General features: G+C 43.8%; 1 protein-coding gene across 2 annotated transcripts; it reads right to left on the bottom strand.

Annotated features, from left to right (window-relative positions):
- Nucleotides 1-140: 140 nt before the first annotated feature.
- On the bottom strand, nt 141-14933 carry spz3 (Spaetzle domain-containing protein 3). 2 transcript variants are annotated; one of them, XM_046636572.2, is made up of 7 exons: nt 14403-14933; nt 12417-13645; nt 11407-11644; nt 2386-2510; nt 1393-1659; nt 1181-1306; nt 141-1004 (listed from the first exon to the last, which is right to left on the bottom strand). In XM_046636572.2, the coding sequence occupies exons 2-7, from the start codon at nt 12866-12868 to the stop codon at nt 815-817; spliced, it is 1398 nt and encodes a 465-aa protein (XP_046492528.1). In that variant the 5' UTR covers nt 12869-13645; nt 14403-14933; the 3' UTR covers nt 141-814. The 2 variants fall into 2 exon arrangements, with proteins under 2 accessions (XP_046492528.1, XP_046492527.1); XM_046636571.2 differs by having other exon boundaries at nt 14407-14933.
- Nucleotides 14934-22549: the final 7616 nt, after the last annotated feature.

Raw genomic sequence — 22549 nt, 5'->3', positions numbered from 1 at the left:
AAATGTTTATAACTACAACTGACAACCGGTGGATTTGTAAGAGTTTATATTTGAATCGCGCGATACATATTTCGGACGAAAGTTTTCCAATAATTTCTAATTGTCAATACGCGTTACAGCTTGCATCAAAGGCTTGCGAGTTATCGTAGTCTTAATAGTTTATTCGATTCTGTATTGGTATAATAATTGTTAACAATTATTGAAGGTGAGATTTTGTTGCAGGTGTTGAATGATGTGTTGAAATCGTAGAATAATATCTACGCATAGAAGTACACAGCTACTATAATTATCGATATATTATCCAAGTATTAGCTAAAATAACCTTACAATAAAATGGTGTTATCAAAAGTCAGAGATATACTAGGCATATATTCGAGAAAAAAAAAAGAAAAAGAGAAAAAGAAGACTGGCTTATGTATAAAATCTTATAACGCTAATGATATTTTATACATGTACAACGCAGCGTGAAATTTCATTTGGCTATCTAGGCTGTTCCATAATTTACATACTACTATAAATTTTCGCTCTAAATAAAGATTTTCAGATAAAACATAAATATGGAACTATTTCGAGCGACTAATAAATGATAAATAACTTCCAAGACAATCTGGAACGGGTCACTTGCCAGTCTTGGATTTTATTCTACTAGGAATACGATCGAATTTATTTTACTTATGTCTAGTTTACAACTTACGTCGTTGGTCGCAAGTTCTCATTGAACTGCGATTGAAAACTGGCGAACATCGCCAGTGAATAAGTCAGGAGCTACGATGGAATCGACTAAACGACGTCCTTCGTACACGTAAGAATCGTATTAATTCCGAGAGTTTGTCGATGGGAATTTAGGAAGAGGATCGCACCTGCAAACGCAGCACGATGGAAAGAGGAACCAGTCCATGAATATACCCTTGCAGTCGTTGTCTGGATCGTAAGCGAGAAGACGATGCCACTTGTACTTTTGTTCGCATCCACAGTCGCCGCTGCATCTCTTCGTCCTTGTTATCCTGTCCAAAGTACGAGAAAAAAATTTCTTCGATAATACCGTCTATATTTCCGGTTGAAAACAATTCTGCGAAGTTGACAATATTGCGGAGAAATGTTTTCTCCCGAAAGTCACCAAAAACCTTGTTCTTTTTCCTGGTTCGTCTTACCGCATGACGATCTATCTGACTATACTCACGAACAGACTTCTTGGTGAATGGCTTGCTCGAAATGCTGGGTGTTGACGATCGCCCGAATTTTACCAGCGCTGTTGCTGGCCCAATATGGCGTCACTATCTCTATCTTTGATTCGCAAGCGTCAACCCTGGGAAGTAAAATGAAACAAGCATTCAACGATTGTTCCGAATTCCAACGGATATCGCAACTCCGTGTCAGCAATTCTTCACACACCTTCCGCTTTCGTTGTTCTGATTGTTGCCGAAGGATTGACGCGTGTTTCTCATCTTGGCGAAGTAGGACTCCCCGTCGGAATTACCCACATCGTCGTCTTCGGGTTTGGGCCCGCCATCCGGTATGTCGTGTTTCGAGGAGGCCCTTTTCCGGCGATGCCCAGCCGGTTCTCTGGTCGGCGGACCGTATTCTGTGCTCATCTCGAAATCCCCGTACATCCGTTTCATCAACGCCTTGTTCTCGTCGATGAAACGTTCTATCCGGTCGCTGTAACACATTGGTTTCTAGTCTGTAGGTTGACGTAGAAAAATAAATCCAGTATAACGAATGGATTTCAACCGAAGAACACATGTATACGACGCAAGAATCAGCCGCTACGTCAACTTCGCGTTATCTGTCAAGGATTATGCTGACACCATATGCTATAGATCAATTGCAGATTTGCATTTACCGCCGCGTTACTGCGGTACAAGTTGTATCGACACGCGATCGGACAACCGATTAGTATTCCCGTTTTAAAAGAAAATGTAAAGAATAAATCGTTGCAAGATGTACTTGTCAGATTCTATACAGGCATTAATAAAACACCGTCATCCGCGATTGCGATCACTCTTTATGCGCATTGAATCGAATCCCCAGATCACAAAATTATTCCAACGTTTTTCATTCCAGTAGTAGTTACGTCGGAATAGTAAAAGATACTATTCTGTCTTCATAGATTTCTAGATATGGATATAAGATTAATTTCTTTTCCTCCAAATTGAACGCGCCGTGTTGCGTGTAACGGTGTCACGGTTCTGAAAAACGATCGAGTGATTTACTCGCAGCGACGAGGCGAAACCCGAAAAATAAAGGAACGCGAAATAATTAATGATCCGCGGTTAAACTGCAGTAGACGAAGCAAACCCAGTTCTAGAAGTGCACAGTGCGATCGGACGACGGGTTTCGCAAAATTTGAACGTCGTGTGCAGGTGTTTTTAACGAAATACTTACATGGGATAGGTGTTACCGGCAGTTGGACAGAAAAGTTGATGGTATCTCTTGATGCATGGTGACCCTCGAACCAAATCACCCCGCAGTTCAACCCCCAAGGCCACGGACAGCGCAGTCCACAGTATCTGGGACAGTTAAATAAGTGTTCAATTGCGAATATAATCCGCATTCTGACGAACAAACTTGTTCAGTAGCTCTTGTGTAAACATAAAATTTATAGGAGTCACGCATTCGGATGGAATCCAAATCATTCGTATGGAATTTCAAACATCATTCCAGTAGGTATAATACTTATAATCGAAGTGGAAACGAATTGTTTTACACGGAGTGAAAGGCTTGTTTGAGTCAAGTGGTATTCGTTTGATTCAAGTAAATGCGGTGAACACAATATACTTACTTAATTCAACAAAATACTTTTGTTGCTGTAAAAAAATTTAGTTCAATCAACTGAATATCTTGTTAGACCGATAGATCTTGAATTGAGAAAAATACATATTTACTTCGCCACCCGCGATCACACATTTAGTAGATTAAATGCCTTTTTTCTTTCAGCGTAGGAATATTTGCATTTGGTGGACGGATTGACGAACCGGCGACACGTACATGCATACGTGAAACTTGTAAACTGCCGTGTTTCAGCGATGTTGATAATAAAATTTGTTTCCTCTGACATTTACTTGATTCTTACAATGTAAGATCGAGTAGGTGGAATAAGTTTCACCCGGCCGAACGTTTAGCGTTCATTTGGATTCACTCGATACGCGCCACAACATATGAAACCGCGACGTTATTCCATCGGTTGAGTTTTTAGCATAAATTGTTGATGAGCAAACGTTACTAACACACAAATATAAGCTTCTTAGATAATAAATATTTGTCTTACGCTCTTATGTAGCGTCAGCTAGGACAGGCAAAAGGAACGAAAGGATTGACAGTTTACACCGCCTTTGCAGCTTCGCTCTCGAGTCTATTGACCCGTACCTACCTAAATTGGTAAGACCCCTCACAGCCCATACTAACAGATATCGATCTTTGCGCTATATTTGGGAATAATTCTACGCTCTCGCGGTTTCGAGACCAACCATAACTCTTGATTATTCAAACTTTATTCATACCTAGAGATTTATTCAGCCAGAGTGTACGAAAGAGCTGCACTGTATCTTAAGGACTCAATGCACAGTTACCTGAAATAGATTCACGTTCATTACAACGGTGCATTCGGTGTTTTCCTCCGGGCGAAAAGTGTAAAAATAGCTCTAGAAAACGCTCATCACCATCATCACAGCTGATGTGTTTATATACGTGGAGCACGGGTGTCGCATGGTCATCGAGTCGGATGATCGGCGTACAAATTGTTTTTCCGACTGAATTATATTGGAAACTCTATAATAAATGAATTTTAACTCAAGTAACTGTTTATCACTTCACTTCCAAGTTGACCACTTCAGCCGGTATCTTATTTCCATAAATTTGTCACCTTCAAATCCATCGTTTGCTATTCAACCGATCGTTAATCTATACCTGTATCGTTTACTTCGATTAACTTCCCTCAACCAGCCCCACATCCACCAAGAGAGTCTCGAGTATCGGTCACGCGCCACTGAACAGACTAAATGAATGAATCGTCGATGAACCCGTTGATGTGCGCTTCCTGCCGATCTTCACGATTGATTGACGTGTATACCTTAGTCATCTATTATAATTGAGTATCGAATACGAGCGACGACTTGCATACGACATTAACGACGACAATGGTGTCCGAAGGCTGACTGCCGTTTTGCTGTGCGCATTCTCCTGCCGGTCATTTCTACCTATTAGGCTGCAGCGGTATTTTGGTCTCATTAGGGTCGTCGAGTAGAAACCACCGGAATGTATAAGCATCATTCACCGCAACCATTATACCAAAGATTTACGAAATCATTTACGAATTTCACCCGTCAACCGTGATCCCTACTCGAATTTCTTGCTATCGGAATCTCCGGCTTCTGTAATTTAATATTTCCTGCCAACTATTTTCGGTTCTACCAATTATCGACGGTCAGACCCGACCCAATTCAATCCCCCAGGCTGCAAACGGCTGTCAATGAGCGCGATATCCTGAGCGTGGTTTCCCAAGCGTGCAACAGAATGAATCATCAGGAGTTGCGCGTTCTTGCTGATGTGACGGAGACTCGACTGCGGATTGCTCTACCGTGTGTACGCCTACGAGTTGTATCCACGTGGGTGTTCGGTACCTGTAATGGCCGGTTGAAAATCGCGTTTCCGATCTACGCGTACATCAATAGATGCTACGCAGCCGCGAGCACGTAATTACGAGAGTTCTTGGCGATTATTAAATTCGGACTGTGATATATTCGCGGTGCATTTCCTTCATGGATTTCGCAAATGAAGGGAAATACCCAAGTTGAAAAATATGTATATAACGCATGTGACTTTGGACATGGCCTGCAGCTGCTAAACGAAGATGAATATCCAGGAATAAGCAAGAAATTAAGCGACTGCGGTAGAAAACTTATGGGAGAAATATGATAATCAACAAATTCCACTATAATCGGTCGACAAGGTATTGGTAGGTGATGCTTATTTAAAATCGTTAATTTTTTTTTCCTACAAGCAACGCCACTCAAATGGTTTTGATAAAATGATGAAATGCCTTTAGTTTCATAAATCATCTGCAAGTTACCCGCAGTCTGCCCAATTTCACCAAAATCGATTCATTCTTTCGAAAGTTACTCCGACGGATCTTCGGATAACGAACGTACAGCAGTAGGTACAGCGTGCATTTAAAAAAACTTCTCTAATTACCCCAGAAGACACTTTCTGATGTAATTTGAATATTTCGTAGGAGACTAATAGTGCGCATAAATTGACGAACGCGGCTTACGAAGGTAAAGACGGAACCGATATACTTGCAAATAAATCACCTCCAGAGCCGGAGAGGATCGATCTCACTCCCCCGCAGCATCTAAATGGCCTAACCTGGGCGCATTAGCAAGATTGTCTAAATCATCTGCCGTTCAAGCAGATGTCCGCGTATCTAATCACTATCTAATTCTGTCGCTTTGCATAGATGCACATAGTTTTTTTTTGCCGATTCCGAAAGCTTCAGCGGTCCGAGGTATTAATCTTGCCATAGGACCAGAGCGTGGAATACCGTGATCTGTCATTTGAAGTCCTCTTATCATTATTACCGAAGTTATCGCAACGAGAGAGATCAATGCCGAGTTGGCAGCGCGCGTGGGCGTCCTGAGATATCCAGATCTGGTTCTGCGCAACAACTTCCGGGGACATTATTGCGATATTTGAATAGTCCGAAGGACGGCCTTTCGAGGCGTCGGTGCAGAGCGTGTCTTTGCATATTATAACATGCGCGGAGTGTCTCTACACGGAAATACATGATTGTATTTTCACTCCGGATCAAGTTTCGGTGTGCCTCGTGCTCACGCGATGGATCAGTTCAATTTGAGCTCTGTGTAATTTTCAAACGGATCGCGGTAGTTCCGATTCGTGTTCACTTTGCGAATAAGACAAGTTTAGAGTTTATCAACCTTACTCGATCGAGCGCGGAATCGGTCAGCGCGCGTGAATTTTGGGGATAGTATTGCAAAATCTTACGTTACTGTATGGCTGATAACTTGACGCGGTATTCGTAAAAACTACTCAAACCGGCTCGCGTCCTTTTCCCATCCATTACATGCTATCAAACTTTAAAGTGCCTGAGATTTATCAGATAAATTGAATAAGTATTTATCTTGAGTGATTTTTTATCGACGGGCTTGTCACGCTAACGAGTCACGCGCCTCTATTCGCGAATGCCTGCCTACTGTCATCTCACCTCAATGGCTACGAATCGCATGATCAGATTCAATTAAATTAGTGTAATGCAAAGCTGGTTTATCGTGTCGTTTGTTAAATCGTTCCGTTTCACTATTATACACATATATTGTTGCACTTTTTGCTGAGGCAATTTTCTTCAACCTGCAAAATTTATTCTAATTAACGCTATACGTAATAAGATTTTTATATTTCTCATACCTTACCGGTCCATATAAAGGTTTTGTACTCAAAGGTAAGGAGAAAAAAGAGCTTTGTTATTCTTTAATGATAGAATGCGAATAAAATTTCGCATAAATAATCAGCCTTGGAACCCTGACTTTCTCTGCAGTTGGATAAAACATTTTTTAAAACAACTTTTCTATAAAACATACATCAGTGATCAGAGTATATCTGAATACTAGCTGTCCTGTCTCGGCTTCTCACGGATAGACAAATCTAAGATAAATGTACATTGTTTTCACCTATATTTTGTTTGATTAGCGCACGCCGATACAGCAGTTAAGCAGTACTTTTCCTTCCGACTTAATTTACAAATATTGAGAATTCACACTAAAAACTTGTTTCCATCAAAATGAATTACAGTCCATGTTACCCGGGGACAGTTTAGCTTTTTATTAGTGAATGAATTTTTTAAATCAGTTCAGACTTCAGAATAATACTATTATGTTATATAAATTGGAATATTGAGCTATGAGTTCATATCCGTGCTTGAAAAACGCACGTTACTCAGGTGGGACTTATGATGATATCGGCGTGGCTTCATTCACAATTGTACACGGCTGTTCGACACTGGGTCCAACTATAACCAGTGATGTACACGTAAATGTAATAGTTACGTACAGCCGGCATGCCATGTTGAGTATTCTTGCGCATATCGCCCGGGCTTTCATTTTCTCGTCTTCCTTGAATGCCATTTGCGTTCACTCCACGTAACTTCGACAAATCACCAATATCGGCATTAGAAAATGTCTAGACAGTGTTGGTCCGATTGTGGTGAGACCGTTTTGGGTCCGTGTTGCTGAGTCCCGCGCCACGATTCGTGCTATCCAATGTATAATCTACGCGCATACTTGCTTAATGACGAACGCGCTGGAAGAGACAAAAGAAAAGTCATGCACGACGAGACGCGAGGATCGTTAATCGCAATTAAACCGGTGGGGGTTGCAATAATGACGTCATAGTATTTCCAATCTTTGAATCCAACCTCTTTGCTCAAGTGCAGAAACGGCGCCCAACACTTGCGAAAGGTTTGACGTACCTGTACGTATTTATTCGGGTGACGCGAAAATTCGTGCAAAATATTGTGTACAACGTAGATTGGTCGAGATATAATTTACGCGCTCGCGTGTGTTTTGAATTAAAAAATTCTGCAAACGCGCGTACGTTAATGGTTATATGTATACAACGGCGCTTTCCACTGCCGCGCGGTATTAACGAACGATGACCTAAATTTTTACGCCAAACGCGCAGGGGGCAAACGCTGAGCTAAATGAAGGACTCGAAGAGCCGTGCAATCATGCGGTTAGCAAGGCCTCGACGAAATCGAGTGGTGGTTGCTAATTACGCGTTAACAGCCGCGGGATATTCGCGCTACCGTAATATGCGGTTACGCGTACGAATCTATAGGCATGCACGTAATTATGTTCACCCTTTGCAAAGTACGCTCGACAGTTTTCTCGCGTGGCCAAATTGAGGATATTTTTTCCTCTTCTTCGTCTTGTCGTGTTTTTTCGGCAACGAGCGAGTTTATAGCGAGGCGGTGAAAGGAGTTCGCCAACCAGCGATAAATTATTACGTTTGATCGCTGTGCACTGCTGGTATAAAAGACGTACGTGCGAAACACTCCGTTAATGGAATATTTATATCTGTCTTCATCCGACGCACCGTATGCCGGTTGATATGGTTGACCCGGTGAGCTTGCACAACCGACTGACCCCAGAACGAAGGTCTGATCTTTCGTTGGAGGGTCTAATCGCTGTTAGATCCAGGTCCGGGTATTTGCTTATGAGATCCTGGTCGGGGTGGGTGCAAATAACTACAAAGCTGTCGAAATGGGCACTTAAACATCTTCCGCCCGGCGTTTATGATCAATTTCATGTTATACCCAGGTAAATTCAGTACGCCAGAGATATGACTGAGCAAACAAACGCGAGATTTATACTACTAAACTGTATTGCATTCTCCGCGCTTCCTATTGTTGGATGTCTTTTAACAGGGTCGACTGTATTATACGGCTGCGTTTACGACGCGTTTCGTGATTTTATATAAGCTTGTTCGCTCGATTTACGACGACGCAGTCTCCGGCTATTCAATTCTTGCTGCGAAAGTGCAGATATGAGCTAGATCTTTGTTGCAAACTGTCTGTCTTAAACTCGGAGAGCGTTCCGGAAATTTTCCTGGATAACTTATTTTCACGACGTATGTTAAAGTCGTGTGTAATTTTAGGCCAAACCTCACTCTCATACTTTACATGTTCGTATAGGTGGAAAATACATAACGGTGAAGAACTTTGATCGAAAATAATATATATGTATGTGCTATGCGTATGTCTCCTATTACTATTTGTATTCTTTCTGAACTCGTCACCAATTATTCTTCGATTTTCTTACTTTAGATTGAAGAAAATTCATTACAGAATATTGAGAAAGTGCCTACTTCGCAGATTGTTGATTGGATTAAAATATACTTATAGTGGTCAGAGTGATCCCATGCGCCGCAAATGATGATATATTTATAAGAGCTGTCTCTTACAGAATCGTTAACGTGATTAATAAACAAGCGCTAGAAAGTTGTATCTGTCAATTATTTTACCAAATTAGAATTATGAGTCATGAAGATGAGGCCACGTTTCCAGAATCGCAAGGTGATCAGACCGTCACGAATTTTCAACTTTCAACGATTTTACGGTTACCTTGTACGGCCTCATATCCTTGTGTGAAAATCCTGTTGGGTTTTACAGTGATCTGTTTAAACCGTGAATCAGCATTTTTTAAAATAATTTTCAATACGTTATCGCATGTAACAAAAAAATGGGCAAAGTCGCAAAATTTTTTTTACGTACGAAAAGAAAGTGCGAAAATTTTGACATTTGTTTCAATCAATCTGACAATATTTTCTGAACTTTGTGGCAGCGTCAGTGGGCGAAGTCCGAGTATCGCCCCATCTGTAACGGATAGTATTGTGAAATAAATTGTAAATCAGACGGACAGACGTTCCTGCGTTTTTGGCCGATATTCAAACGACTGCAGTGGTTCACTTGAATCGGCTAGTCAAGAATCAAGATTTTTTATCGTGGTGAGACGTTCGTTGAATATATCGTGTTTTGTGCCAATTCATTCGAGCATGACAACGTTACAACCAGCTTCGTCCGGTTTCGTCTGTTGGGCTGTTTAGGTTTTATTTCACGTATACAGTCACACTGTAATATCCCCAACTGAATCGACTCCCTTCCTTCGTGCATTAAAGGCGATGTAGTAAATTGCAGTGTTTTCACATTTTAAGAACGTCCGTGACCATGCTACCAAGTGAAAGGAGATTCCTCCCTCGTGCGTATTCAGACATGACATCGAGGAAAACATCTCTTTTGTTAAAAGAGAAGGTCGCCAGTTTTGCCAATCAAGATCAGGCTTGGCTTGGAACATTCTCTTAGAGACTTCGCGTTAGGTTAAGTTAGATTATGCTGGCCCTATTACCGTACCCGACAGCTTCATTTCAGCCAGCTGATTTCGCACTCGTTCAATCTCGTTGGCTACTGTTTCATTTCGAAGTACCCACTCATTACTTCTGGAACAACCTTCGCGCTCTTCGTATCTCGAAGGCAGGCAGCGCCCATTAAACGCGCACTTAAAATTAGGAATACGATATATCTGTCACGGCAAACGCGTGCACACACGACCTATCTTATATATATTCGGTATAGTGTATCCGGCTCGGAGGACAAAGGATAATTTTTGAACTGCACCGCTGATAAATTTGCTGTCGAGATGGTAGCTAGTACAGTTTTACTTTGTCCTCATGACCATTGATCGGTGGTTGACAGTGGCACGGAAGGTGAAACATTAGGTAAAAAGTTGCCAGTTCATCCGCACGTGTAATGGTTTACCACCAATTCCTTGAAGTAGTGGAATCTTGTAGTCTAATAGACGTTTAATTTCCTAACTTTTCATAGAATTAGTCTCACAATCAGTTGAATTCCAACTTTGACAGGATCACGCCACTTTGAAGGACCATGGAACTATTGTAATATAATTGTTGTGAAACACACTTCAGAAAATTTCGAAAATGACGATACCGATGTTTACCGAAGTGTTGAGCCAAAATCATTCGTCAATAACGGTTACGTTATGTACCGCCAAGAATAAAGAACACTTTGGACTGGTTACCGGCGTGTGACTTTCATAACCTGCGAGATACCGAAGTGGTGGTGCTAAAATTAATTCTCTTTGCGATGGTGCACGTGTACGCGTGCAAGCGCCGGTTGAACTTTACTTTCCCAGGCTCTCACCGTGCCAGCCGTGGCCGGCAAGGCCCATCCAAAGTAAGTCACCGTATTTATTACAACCGTAGGTAACACAAGGTGGGGCCAAGGGTTAGCGTCTCAATGCCACCGTCGTCGAGCACTGATCGGGGCTTCCCCTCCTAACAGCGGGGTCATTTGCTGCGAGGAGATGCTGCGGAGTCTCCGGATTCAGGTGTTTGTATAAAAAGCGTGGAATTGCAAGCTAGAAAGTGTCAGGTTTATTGCTCGCTTCGCGTCCGCCCATCATGCAGCGAGAATACCGAAACTCGCTACGACGCGATCTCACGATCTACGAGCCTGCAGAGCGCCTAGTTTCGTTTCTATGTGTAATTCATTACCAAAACGACGACGCTTTTTTTCTGGCAGCATTCACGAACCACGGTATTTAAACGCTTTTCAGGTAGAACTTGTATCGGCGTGAGGCCACGTATGTCTCTAAAAAGGATACTCGGTTTGCTGGTCATCGGAGTACTGTGCTTTTGTTTGAAAAACGTATAATATAAACGCGGGTGTGACAGAAAAAAAGAGGTCTCTTGTAAGATCGCCGCGGAGCCTTGAGATTACGTGAGTAAAAATTTTTCTTACGTCATGCAAAGAGTCCGTTTCTTAGAATGACACAAGCGTGACGGTGTACAGGAACATGTTCATCTTTGGCAGGTACGTACCGGTATTTGAACGAAGGTTCCGTTGTTCAATTGCGGGTAAGAGTAGAGCGGCACAACGGGGACTGAGCCGTTTTTTAAAAATATTGGTCCCTGGATCGGCGTGACGTGGGTGTTACTCGGCATTTCTTGCTCTTCCTCGTCGTAGTAGTCGTCGAAGTCATCGTCGTAATCGAGCACAGCGTGAACGGATGTCTTGGCGCCAGGACCGCTGTACGCTTCACTGTTAACTCTGGTATACCTGGAGAGAAAGACATGTAACCGATGATTCAAGTAGGCTCTAGTGGACAACCTGGTCGCATGTATCTAGGCGTGTAGGTTTATTGTCTCCTCGACACACGTGCCAGACACTACAAGCCTGAGTATACCGTGTAGGTACACCGTAATCCCCGTAACCACGTAGAGACCTCATAAACGCATCGGCAATATCACGCACGATTCTACAGTGCCTTCCACCAGTGTAATATTTGTTTTTCATGAATTATTCATCTCCGCATAAACTGACTAGTGGATGTACATAATCAACTGTTAAATTTCTCCGGAGCTGTGCCAACAGAGGTAAACTCCCTCAAAAGTTGAATTACATCACGGTGCGCGGACCACCCATGCATCGCAATCCCCGTGTAACACACTTGTCAAAATGTCCATTATTGTTCGGCTGTTTCAAGGTTGCGGCACATGGTTAGAACAGAGAAAATACCAACGCTTGACTCTCGGGAATTCATCAACAAGGTGATTCCGCTCCGATCGATTCAGTGATTAAAATAAAAAAAAAAATGAGCCTGAACTCGACATTGTGAAAACTGTAGCTACTTTCGTTTCTACTCGGGTCATTCAACATATGAAATTAAAGACACAAGTGACAAATGGTTCGATCCTTGTAAAGGCGCAGAGCTATCATACTGGCTGCCAAATGAAACCAAAGATGATATTCCCGCATTTAGAGTTGGGGTATCTGATCTATAATCGCCGACTGGTGGTTTCAGGAACATACGTTTTTGATCCGCACTTACCCGTTCGGTCTTTCGGGATAGTTGTCAGCGGGTGAGGGTGCCTGGGACTGTTTAGCCTCATGTAGTCCGCGGGGCTGCTGTTGCAGAGGTGCCTGGGTTAGAACATTGTTTGTCGGTGGGATAGTCGGCGGAGGCCTCGTCTGCTGGGACTGCCTTGTCTGCGTCCTTCTGAAGTCTTGGTTGTAATTTGCGTAGTGAGTTTCATGAGTGACTCGAGCATAAGTGCTCTGATGCTGCTGAGTGGTGAGACTGGGGGTGTGACGATACTCGGCGGGTGGAACGTAGGGTTCGTTGTGATAAGGGTCTTCGTTGTTGTAGCTCGGGGCTGGCGGCGGCGGGGGAACGGCGTTGTAGCGTAAATTGTTCACCGTCGAGTGTCCCGGAGCACCAGGAAGCAGGAACGGCGACGGAGTCGCCGTCTGATAAGGAAGCGTGAAGTTGACCAGGGCCATGGTTAGCGTTTCGGACTAGAGATTTCACGTATGTAATGTGCACGCGACTCGAACCACGCAGTCGACGAGATTTTCTCAAGTCTTATGTCGGGTACAGATCCGCGTCTCCTTCGTTCAGTCAAAGTGCAATTACGATGATTTTCGCACAAGTCTATTCTGTATTCCACGTGTGTGTCTTATTAATGGGATTTATTTGTATTCGAAACGAATGTCGGTCGCTTTTTATTTACCATATATGTATGTAGGTGTATATGCGAACACTGTTCAAACTATTGTTACGTAATTTGCGTACAATTGCGTCACTGTTTCTTGGGTCTTAATCACTTATAAGCCGAAAGCGCGGGCTGTCCGCGGGGCGGTAGGGCCTTCCGTTCTTCTTCGATCTACTCTCACCAACAAGCGAAGGTCTCAGACCATCGCGACACCTTGGGTGTCCACAATGAAGATACAGTTCACTTTGTCGCCGCTGCCGCGAGGTGATGACGGTTTGTCACGTGAAATTTGATCAAACTCTTTCGCCCGCCCTTGGCTCTCATGGCTGACAACCGACGGCTGATCGATCGCCTGTCAATCGGATCGCCTGCACCGTTTTTGGGTGCTCTCGTATCGGCGACACGTCATGACAGATTAAAATCCTATCCCGGGATAGTAATATTGTCAACGTCGTCGTTGCCCGTCCTTGAGGAATCAGCCGCGTGCTTCTTTCCCGATTTTCTTTGTCAGTCCTTTCAGAAGTTTTACGGGCGTTCGATGTCGTTGCACTCCGAAGTGGTCACCCTGAAAGCGAATGAAAGGTCAAGCTATATCAAACTTGGCTGATCTCACAGAGGCACGTTATGTGTAAGGTCGCCTGGGCACCGGGCATTCGAAGTTGGTAGTTAATCGGACCGTAAGATGACTGACCGGGAAAGAAGCAGAATGATACGAGTAGCGCGAGTGGAAACTTTCTTTTTCACTTGCAGCGTTGGAACGCCGTGAGTGGGGCGTTTCGAGACTTCCGTAGATTTGAACAAGCCCGATGTTTTTTTCATGCCAAAATGTCATACCGTCCCGTTGTCCTGTCGAGTCCTGCCAAGACGGATCCTCGCGATGGCAATACAAGGCAATAACGAACAGTGACCGTAAGTGCTCGTTACCAAGTTGCGAGTCGCACCGCGTCTTCACACGGGCCCCGCAGCTGGCCGCGCTCATTCACTTTCGTTGGGGGAACGCGCGAGCCCGCGTAGAAAGTGCGGCAAAGTGCGAGTAAAGGCGGTCACAAGGACGCCCGAATCGCGTTGCTCGGGGCTCTGGTTTGTATTTTGAAAAAGATTTGGAAAGAGAAGAAAAAGAAAGCGATGAAATGCATCGGCGGCAGAGCCGACGACGTAGAACGAGATGGAAAGAATTGAGACGCCGATAATGAGTCGATACTAAAAATACAATCGGCAGGCGACAGGTGCGGTGTTGGGAAAAATTCCACGAGGCTGCAGAGTTACCGGTTCGAACGTTTCGTCGCTATTTTCTTAAATGAATATGTGCATGTATTAATTACCTACCTCCGACGTGGCTTATAGAGAAATTTCGTCCGGCTATCTTTACGAACGTTTGAATATATGGACTGAACGGCGGTGGTGTGGCAGACCGATCAACGGGTTATACCGCTCTCCACCGATAGACTTGTCATTCGGCCTGGCCCACATTAGCCGCCGAACACAAGTAGGCAGGCAAGTAGGCAGGAAGGCAGGCAGGTTGAGTTATACGTTATACCCAGCGCACTGCAGGAACTGAATTCGTTAATTTGCAAAACTTTCACTTTTCAACAAACTCAGCTTTCGACTTCTGCTTTCGTCGTTCGATATGTGTGCGCTGCACGCTTTGGCACCGTAGCTAGTTAAAACCAACCGCGCAACTCGATGATCCAACGCTTGTCATGTACAGGCACTTCGTCGGCCACGTGATCACTAGGCTGAAAATGTTTAGCGACGCGCGATGTTCAGCGGGCGAACATGAACTGAGAGACTGCCAGCCTCGGTACGGGGATAAGACGTGTTCTGCGGAGTCTGCGAACTCCATAGAGCGTTTGGAGAGGATTGTGACGTTCTCTGGCTCGCGGGCGAGTAACCGGTGCGGGAAGGTGACGGGGGCCTTCTGTCACGGCTAGAGCAATTCCCGCCACCAGGTATACTATCGGGACCGATCGTAATATCGCTAGTTGATTACGGTTCGCGGTTGGTCCAGTCACTCGCGGTCTCCTCACCCTTTCAGCCGAGCTTCCGGGAGTTCCTGCAGACTTCCACCGTCCAATTACACCCTATATGCCTCGTACCGAGTGTTGGTGTCCTCAAGTACACGACGGTGACATCAGCCTCGATACACCGAGAATCGGATCGGTCATTAATCGCTGGTGATGAGTACCTCGTCAGCCACTTCATTACCTATACCTGAAAATTACGAAATCCGTCTCCCTCTTAAAAGCGGCGTCGCGACGCGGGTCGTCTCTATCTCTTTCTCTGTCTCTCTCTCTCTCTCTCTCTCTCTCTCTCTCTCTCTCTCTCTCTCTCTCTCTCTCTCTCTCTTTCTCTCTCACGAGCCTTGCCTCACGCCTCCTCCTCGCTATGCCTTTCATTTCAATTGATTTGCAGATCGTTCGACTAGGTACGTGTACCGCTCGATAGGCACCGATCCGTCGACGAAGCAGCTTCGTCGAGCTTGCGATATGGAAGTGCAACGCTGCTGCTCGTCCGGTCGTCGGAGAGGTCGGCGGAGCATTAAGCGCCGCGACAACGAGAGCTTCACGCTAATTGCAGCTTCTGCAGAATTGATATTTGATCGAATGTTCAGCGTCGAATACACACCGAGGATGAAATGAAACCTCGTATTCAGCTCTCGTAACATCTGTCAGTTAGAAAGGAGTGAAGATTCTAAGTCACTCCTATATATCGACACGTTCGAGGTCGGACTGCGACATTAATGCACAACAGACCGAAATATGTCAACGACGCCGATTTATTCGCACGTCTCACGAGGTGCAAGGCTTTTTTAAAATTCCATATCGCCTGCTTTTCTTATCCGGGAATCGTAGCGCGGTTACAGCGAAGAAAAACCTAATAGACAACTTGGCTTCGAATATCGACAGCGCTGTTAAAGAAATCCCAATACAATCGTTGGTTGAACACAGTACGCGCTTGAAGGTACGCATCGCGGTTCTTTTCGTCGTTTGTATACTCGTTGAATATGTTTGCTATATACTCACATAAAGACGTTCATTTCCGGTCTGTGTTTGTTGAGAAAATATAGTCATGCATATTTGTTGGGCTGCAAATGTCTCACAGAACCAGCATATACCTACGAACGTACATAAATAAATATGTAACTTTGTGTCAGCGTCGTTTTGATTAAATCTAGATGCTGGTACGCGTACGTACCTGCCTATATAGATATATCATCATGCTAGGAGCGAAAAATCTCAAGGAAACGGGTGAGAGTGGTTCAAGTATCGGATGTGACGCGTCGTTCAAAGGCCACCTCGAAGATCCGAAAACCTCAGTCACCGATAGATTTTGAGCTCGTTCGAGCGTGTGCTTCGATTCGTATTAATTTATTTTATTTTTTATATTTCATTCGAACGGGACGATCACCGGTAGTGATTTGAATGGGTAGCTGCGCGTTGAAATTTAAAACTATGACAGTCGAGAAATCAATGGGTCGATAATTTAGAGATTCGTACGCTCCGGTTTCAATCTCTCAATGCCAGCGGCAACCGTCATCGATCAGCTTCCCGGTCCAGCTACGCGAACCGCGGATAGACCGATTCGTTTATAAAAATAAGTCGCGATCCATACTATTGTTCCAAAATCCAACTATCGAGGACATTTTCGTCGCATTGGATAGTTCGACGTTTGCAGAGGGGCAACAAGAAATAACTCTGCTACGATATTTACCTCGCTTATTACTTACACGCGGCTGACAATCTGGCGAGAAGAGACACGAATTCCCTACACACGTACGGGTACCTGTGCCATGCATGTGTACACATATTAACTTCTTGGTCTCGCGTTTTACCGTGCAGGCCGAGCATCGCGAGAGCACATCGAGCCCGGGAACAAACGATCGTAAACCTTCGCGTGTACCTACACACTGATTATGCATGTACGCAGTGAATATGTACCAACACTTCGTCGATACACTTTCCGTCGCGATGTAAGCAGATCAGCTTACCTGTAACTATTCGCTTCTGCGACTACACGACTGATATACATATATAGAGTATACTTTTACTTTGTGACTCAGAAATAGGTTAAATTCTCAGGATACAGCGTTGGGTTGCCGCTTCTATTTGCATTATAATGCAACCCAGTGTCTGCATGTTGAATATCATAAGGTTTATGGTATTTCTGTACTGAGTCAACAAATTGCTGCGCCCACGTAATATAATTCTGACGCTAAGAAATCCGGAAATAACATTAGTGTCTCTTCTAAATTCAATCCGTCTCTAATTAGCCTAATTAGCAGAACACGCTACGATCCAAGCGCCTGAGCTACTCTATTTACAGCTAGCATCGCATATCCGTGTCGAAAATAAGGTAGCCTACAATATCAACTCATTGGATTCCAAGTATGGAATGCTGGTTTCTCCATTGACGCAAAGATGAAAAAATTTGTTTACCAAAATTCAACCACGGCTATGCTATGGGGTCGATCGATGCACTGATTTAACGTAACTATGTGAAATGTGATGTCGTAAGCTGAACTACAACACCGTCAACTGGATTGGCACTCGCCTCTTCGAGAATGCAGTTATTGAGACAAAAAGGAAGAAATCAACTGCTGCGGTGTAAAAAACTCGTCGCTTTTTTACCATCGAATCCGCCCGATGATCAATTGTGCGTAAATTCAAGTGTTCCTCGTCTCATCCCGGGATGTAGGACTCGTGATAAGTTTCACGGACGGCCGAAAAAGTGTTGTCTCGGTACACGGGGGTCAGTGAAAAAATGGCGTATCGCGGTATCGCTGTCGGTGATCTATATACAGTCCTTGATCCTTGATCCTAAAAACACCAGCCTTCACATTTCAGGCAACAAGACTCGTTTGTACAGCCAATCTATTGATAATCACCCCGTTGCCATTCACGGGATTGGAGCACGTCAATCCGTACTTGCGAATGTTTCGCAAAGGGTAAACTCAATTTGACAATGCTTAAGTAACTCGGCAGAAAGTGCTCATTATTTAAGTATTAGTCATGTTCCTCTTTCTAGACGTTTGAATACGAATATCGGCACTGTTAAATACTATTCCTTCTAAAAAGTCAGTAGGTGTTGTCAGGAAGTGAAAGAATTCCATTGCTCTTGTCAATTAAATATTACCGGATGGCGCCTGCCTACTTAATTACAGAATTATTTTGGGCTCGGTGGAGGATTGTTTTGTTTTTTCAATACTTTACACATGTACATACGTTCCGGCGTAACCGATCACTTTTGCCGGCGGACCATTACGTGTAATAGGCCCGTGACTAATTATTTATTAGAAAAGCACGTACGAAAGGCGTCTGGTTATACCTCGACTCTACGTATCGCAGAGCGTTGTTGAGATTAAATCTCGAACGGGTTCCTTGTCGCAGGTTCGTGGAGCCAAGGCATGTATAACTGACGGTAGACCAACGCTCATTCGGAGGTCGGTCTATACGCTGTTGGACAAAAACATAATGCGCTGAGCACTGAGGCGTTGCGAAAATATCATTTTTACAAGTTGCAGTCGTTAACCGACTTAAGACGAGAACTGGTGTTACTTATGGTTCTGGCGCAACTTCCACCGGTCTGAACACGCCACTGTCGATTGGGGTTGGTCTTTCCCGAGTTCAATTGAACGCGACTAATTAATTTCCCTCTACTTGAACTCGTAACTCACACTTTTTGTCATACCCCGCCTGATTTGCACACCGAGTGCTAGTTGCAGCTGTCAAGTTTGCTCGTGAATCATGCGGTGGTCCACTTTTCTCCGTCAGACTTCGATATAACGACCAAATACCAATCGTTCAATTCTCAACATTACACTGCAAGCAATCATGGTGTAACACTGTGCCTGTAAAGGAGGAATCAAATAAATTGGGATATCTTCCTCCGTCCAGGCAGAACCCGATAAAGATATTATTCGATCTAGCTGACATAAATGCGAAAGTATGCCGGTGATTGGCCGCAAAACTCTACCAGTCGTGATCGCTTTTCTTAAGCTGACGCCGTATAATAGACGTCGAATCGATCGCTTCCTCGAGGAATTCAAGGTGCATGGGTGGGACCGGTATCGTTGTTTGTCGCTCGGTTATTGGCTTTGATAAGCACGAGCCACATCCACCTACACGCGGCTCTACGAAGACAAGGTCTCCGGAGCCCCGGGGGCAAAACGGGGCCGTAAGTTCCGGACAGGGAACGTATTTATTTGTTGTCTACTAACACTTACGACAAATACGTATAATAGACAGTAATTGCATTACGCGTTGTTGGTTGTTAATTTTCTCTATGACTCTGGCCGCAACCGACACTTTGATCCTCGCTATTGACCTTTCGGTCCTAAGCCACCTTTCGACCCTTCCAAGGTGCTCAAACTATTGACACTCACTTAGATATCCATACCTGCTGACACACATGACACCCTCTTACAATTAGGCTGTATCCTGTATGGTATTGGCGGAGCCCTTGGCCTCGGAAAATTTCCTGGTTCTTCGATTGATCGAAGAAAAATAAATATTGAGAACTCGAAATCAGAGCTATAGGTACTGAAAAAAGTCCAAGTATAGCCGATGTAGTGAAAGTGACTGCGGACAAGATACTGTAATGAATAGATCATAAGGATACAGGAGAGGAAAAAAACTCACACACTTGTGCAAAGTCAATCTTGCAGAGTGATTACGAGGCGATAAGGGGATGCTGAATAATCAGTGATTACCGAGTGCAAGATAAACTATGGACAACGAGCGTTAATTTTAGTCGGCTTCAAAGTAGAGCATGCCACATTGCGAGGGATTGCATTCCGTCGGTGAGACGCAGAACGTCGCTCGGCCAGCTAGGAGCTTGCAACAGAAAGGCGCCACCATTCAATGCGGGAATGATAAATTCGTCTTCACTATCCTTGAGCATTTACGTGTGGCAACGGCAAGTCGTTGCACATAAGGGAATTGGTTTAATATTTTATTATAAGGTTTTGCGCCCAGGAATGTCCGCTCGTATCCTGCTGCGCTACGGAGAGAGGATTCAACGGACAACTGGGATAGAATCACCGTCTGGCTGAACAAGTGAACTCTTAGCGATTGTGGCTGTTTACGGTTGCTGAGGCAGTTAATACTCTATCGGCCAGGCATTATCCGTATACCCCGCTGCTAACAGTTGCAGCGACGGTGGTATACGCACCTTTAATGTCGACTAGATGGTACAAACCGTGCGGTAGTCAAGTTCTGAATCCGGGAGCAGTAGTTGAGGACGTTTTTTTTTTATTAAACTCGTTTGTTATTCCTCGTTAATCCTGTCATTATTATTCTCGCTCGCGTTGTTGCTATGTTTGCGTTGACGCAAGTATTATATCTATCAGGCGAATCAGAATTGTTTCAACTGCAACTCTAATAACCTATCTATTGGTCAAGTCGGTATTAAAAGTACCCGATAAGTCGGATGTAAAGATGCTGCGTTGACGTAAGATCGGTAAAGATTACATCCTTGATCTACGTCGACAAGACAAATCCTCATATCTTATACCGTTGCAGTTACCGTCGTTCCGACCTCATTCGAAAGAAACGTTCCCTCATATAGATCCGAGTTTTTATTACGTGTGTCTTGATCACTGGAAGAACTCAATGCCACAGTCCACTTGGACAAATCACCCAGTACAAAGGAAAAACGGTCTCCACTCACCCTGCGTGCCTGGTGCGCACGCGGCGTGATAACTTCCCCTTCGAGAGGTCAACACAGGAGGTTGTTTCTCGACTAGCCGCACAGTGAAAGCCGGATTTAATTAAATCTATAGGTCGACTCTGTACGCGTGCCGCTTATCTATATACATATACATATATATATATACATATACAGGATTCGTTCGAACGTCCAATATTGTTAAATGTAAGTTCATTTTTGACGCAAAAAATATCGAGGTGTAAAAACGATGGGGAAATTGTAACGACCTGGAACAATTAGCTGTCAGAATTTGAGCGCTCGGAACACAAGTGATCCGGGAAGGGGAACGGAGACTTTAATTAGCATAAGATACAAGATCAGAAGAATGAAAGAAACAGAGTTTGAAAACGGCACCACGCATACCTATACCGCAGGTATTTATTAGACTGTATAAAAAAAAAACACCGACTGTCTTTTTTAATCAAAATTCAAGTGAAAAATATTGTTCCAAATTACGAAAAAAACATGCTGTCCAAGTTTCAGCTCTTAATATTAATATTTAGAGGTATCTCATGGGGATTTTCTATTTTCTATGTTATTTCAATGGGAAATAGAAAATAGCCATGATGCACCTCCAAGTATTAATATTAAGAGCTGAAGCTTGGACTGCATCTTTTTTTCGTCATTTGGAACCATATTTACGACTTGGATTAGAAAAAAAAAAAAAAAAAAAACAGTCGACTTTTTTGGACACAGTCTAGTCTAGTGTTTATACTCATTCGTAATTAAACATGGCCATAGGGCCGTCCACCAGAATTAAGACGCCAGTCACAGAGTCTTAAGTGGTAAGAGCTACCGCCGACAGTATAGTAGGCAGTTTTCGAGTCAACGCCCCACACCTCGGTATTCACTTGGTGGGCGTTCATGGGCACGCAATATACGGGCGGCTAAACGTGCACGACAGATAATCGGTTTATTCAACGAAAAGACATCTGAATGTGGTCAGAAAAAACCATGGAACAAAAATATTTGTTGCGCTGATAAAATCGACAGTTTTAATGCAATGCACCGATGATTGAAATCAATTGATATCGACACCGGTTTATTAACGGAGGTAATACCGCATCTGGGTAGTTTTACGATATGGAGTACCAATTGGATTCGTCTACGTGTGCGAATATGATTACCAAACACACGCACGGCTGCCGCATTATATATGTTCATGTGTGCGAAGAACATGCCTAGTGCACGAGCATAACCGGTCGCATGTTGCTCGGATGCTGAGCTCGATCATTAGCAAAGAACGCCGAGCAGTGTAAGCAGCCTGGGGCAATATGCACCCGGAAAATTACACCTCTTATGTTATGATCTCGTGTTAGCGCGATATGACTATAATAATTACTGGATCAAGAGTTTGTTTACCAGGTATATTTAATTTATTCGTAGTAATTAAACGAGCATAGCCCCAGCTTGTAATTACGGTTTTCGAGTCAGGCGAGCAACGTTCTGACGGGATTACCTATTCAGCTTATACCTAATAGTTTGATACACTGCAGAATGTTATACTTTAAGGATCGATCGTCCAGCGTGTAACTTTTCGGTAATTTAAAGTGACGCAATTGTCTCGGAAACAGGACTGGAGGCTTGATTTTTACAAATATCTAGACAGGATGGCGGTGAATCGCGTGTGCGATTTTGTGTATCGACAGATGTAAAAGTAGCCATTCGTGATGATCTCCTGTAAATGAAACCTAATTTCCGATTCGGCATCGCTCAAGGCGTCGCTTTGTCTCTCTTGTTAACATTAACGGAAATACCCGGG

The sequence above is a fragment of the Neodiprion pinetum genome, chromosome 1 (genome assembly GCF_021155775.2).
Source record: "Neodiprion pinetum isolate iyNeoPine1 chromosome 1, iyNeoPine1.2, whole genome shotgun sequence".
NCBI lineage: Eukaryota > Metazoa > Arthropoda > Insecta > Hymenoptera > Diprionidae > Neodiprion > Neodiprion pinetum.
Note: the sequence above shows the minus strand (reverse complement) of the source record. Positions and strands in the feature narration are given on the sequence as shown.

Excerpts from the sequence above, each read along its gene's own strand:
- spz3 (XM_046636572.2), bottom strand. The coding sequence starts at position 12,868 with ATGGCCCTGGTCAACTTCACGCTTCCTTATCAGACGGCGACTCCGTCG. Across the intron at positions 2,511-11,406 it reads GAACCTTCGTTCAAATACCG|ATACTGTGGACTGCGCTGTC; the intron begins GTACGTACCTGC and ends TAACTGTCCCAG. Across the intron at positions 1,307-1,392 it reads CAGAACAACGAAAGCGGAAG|GGTTGACGCTTGCGAATCAA; the intron begins GTGTGTGAAGAA and ends TTTACTTCCCAG.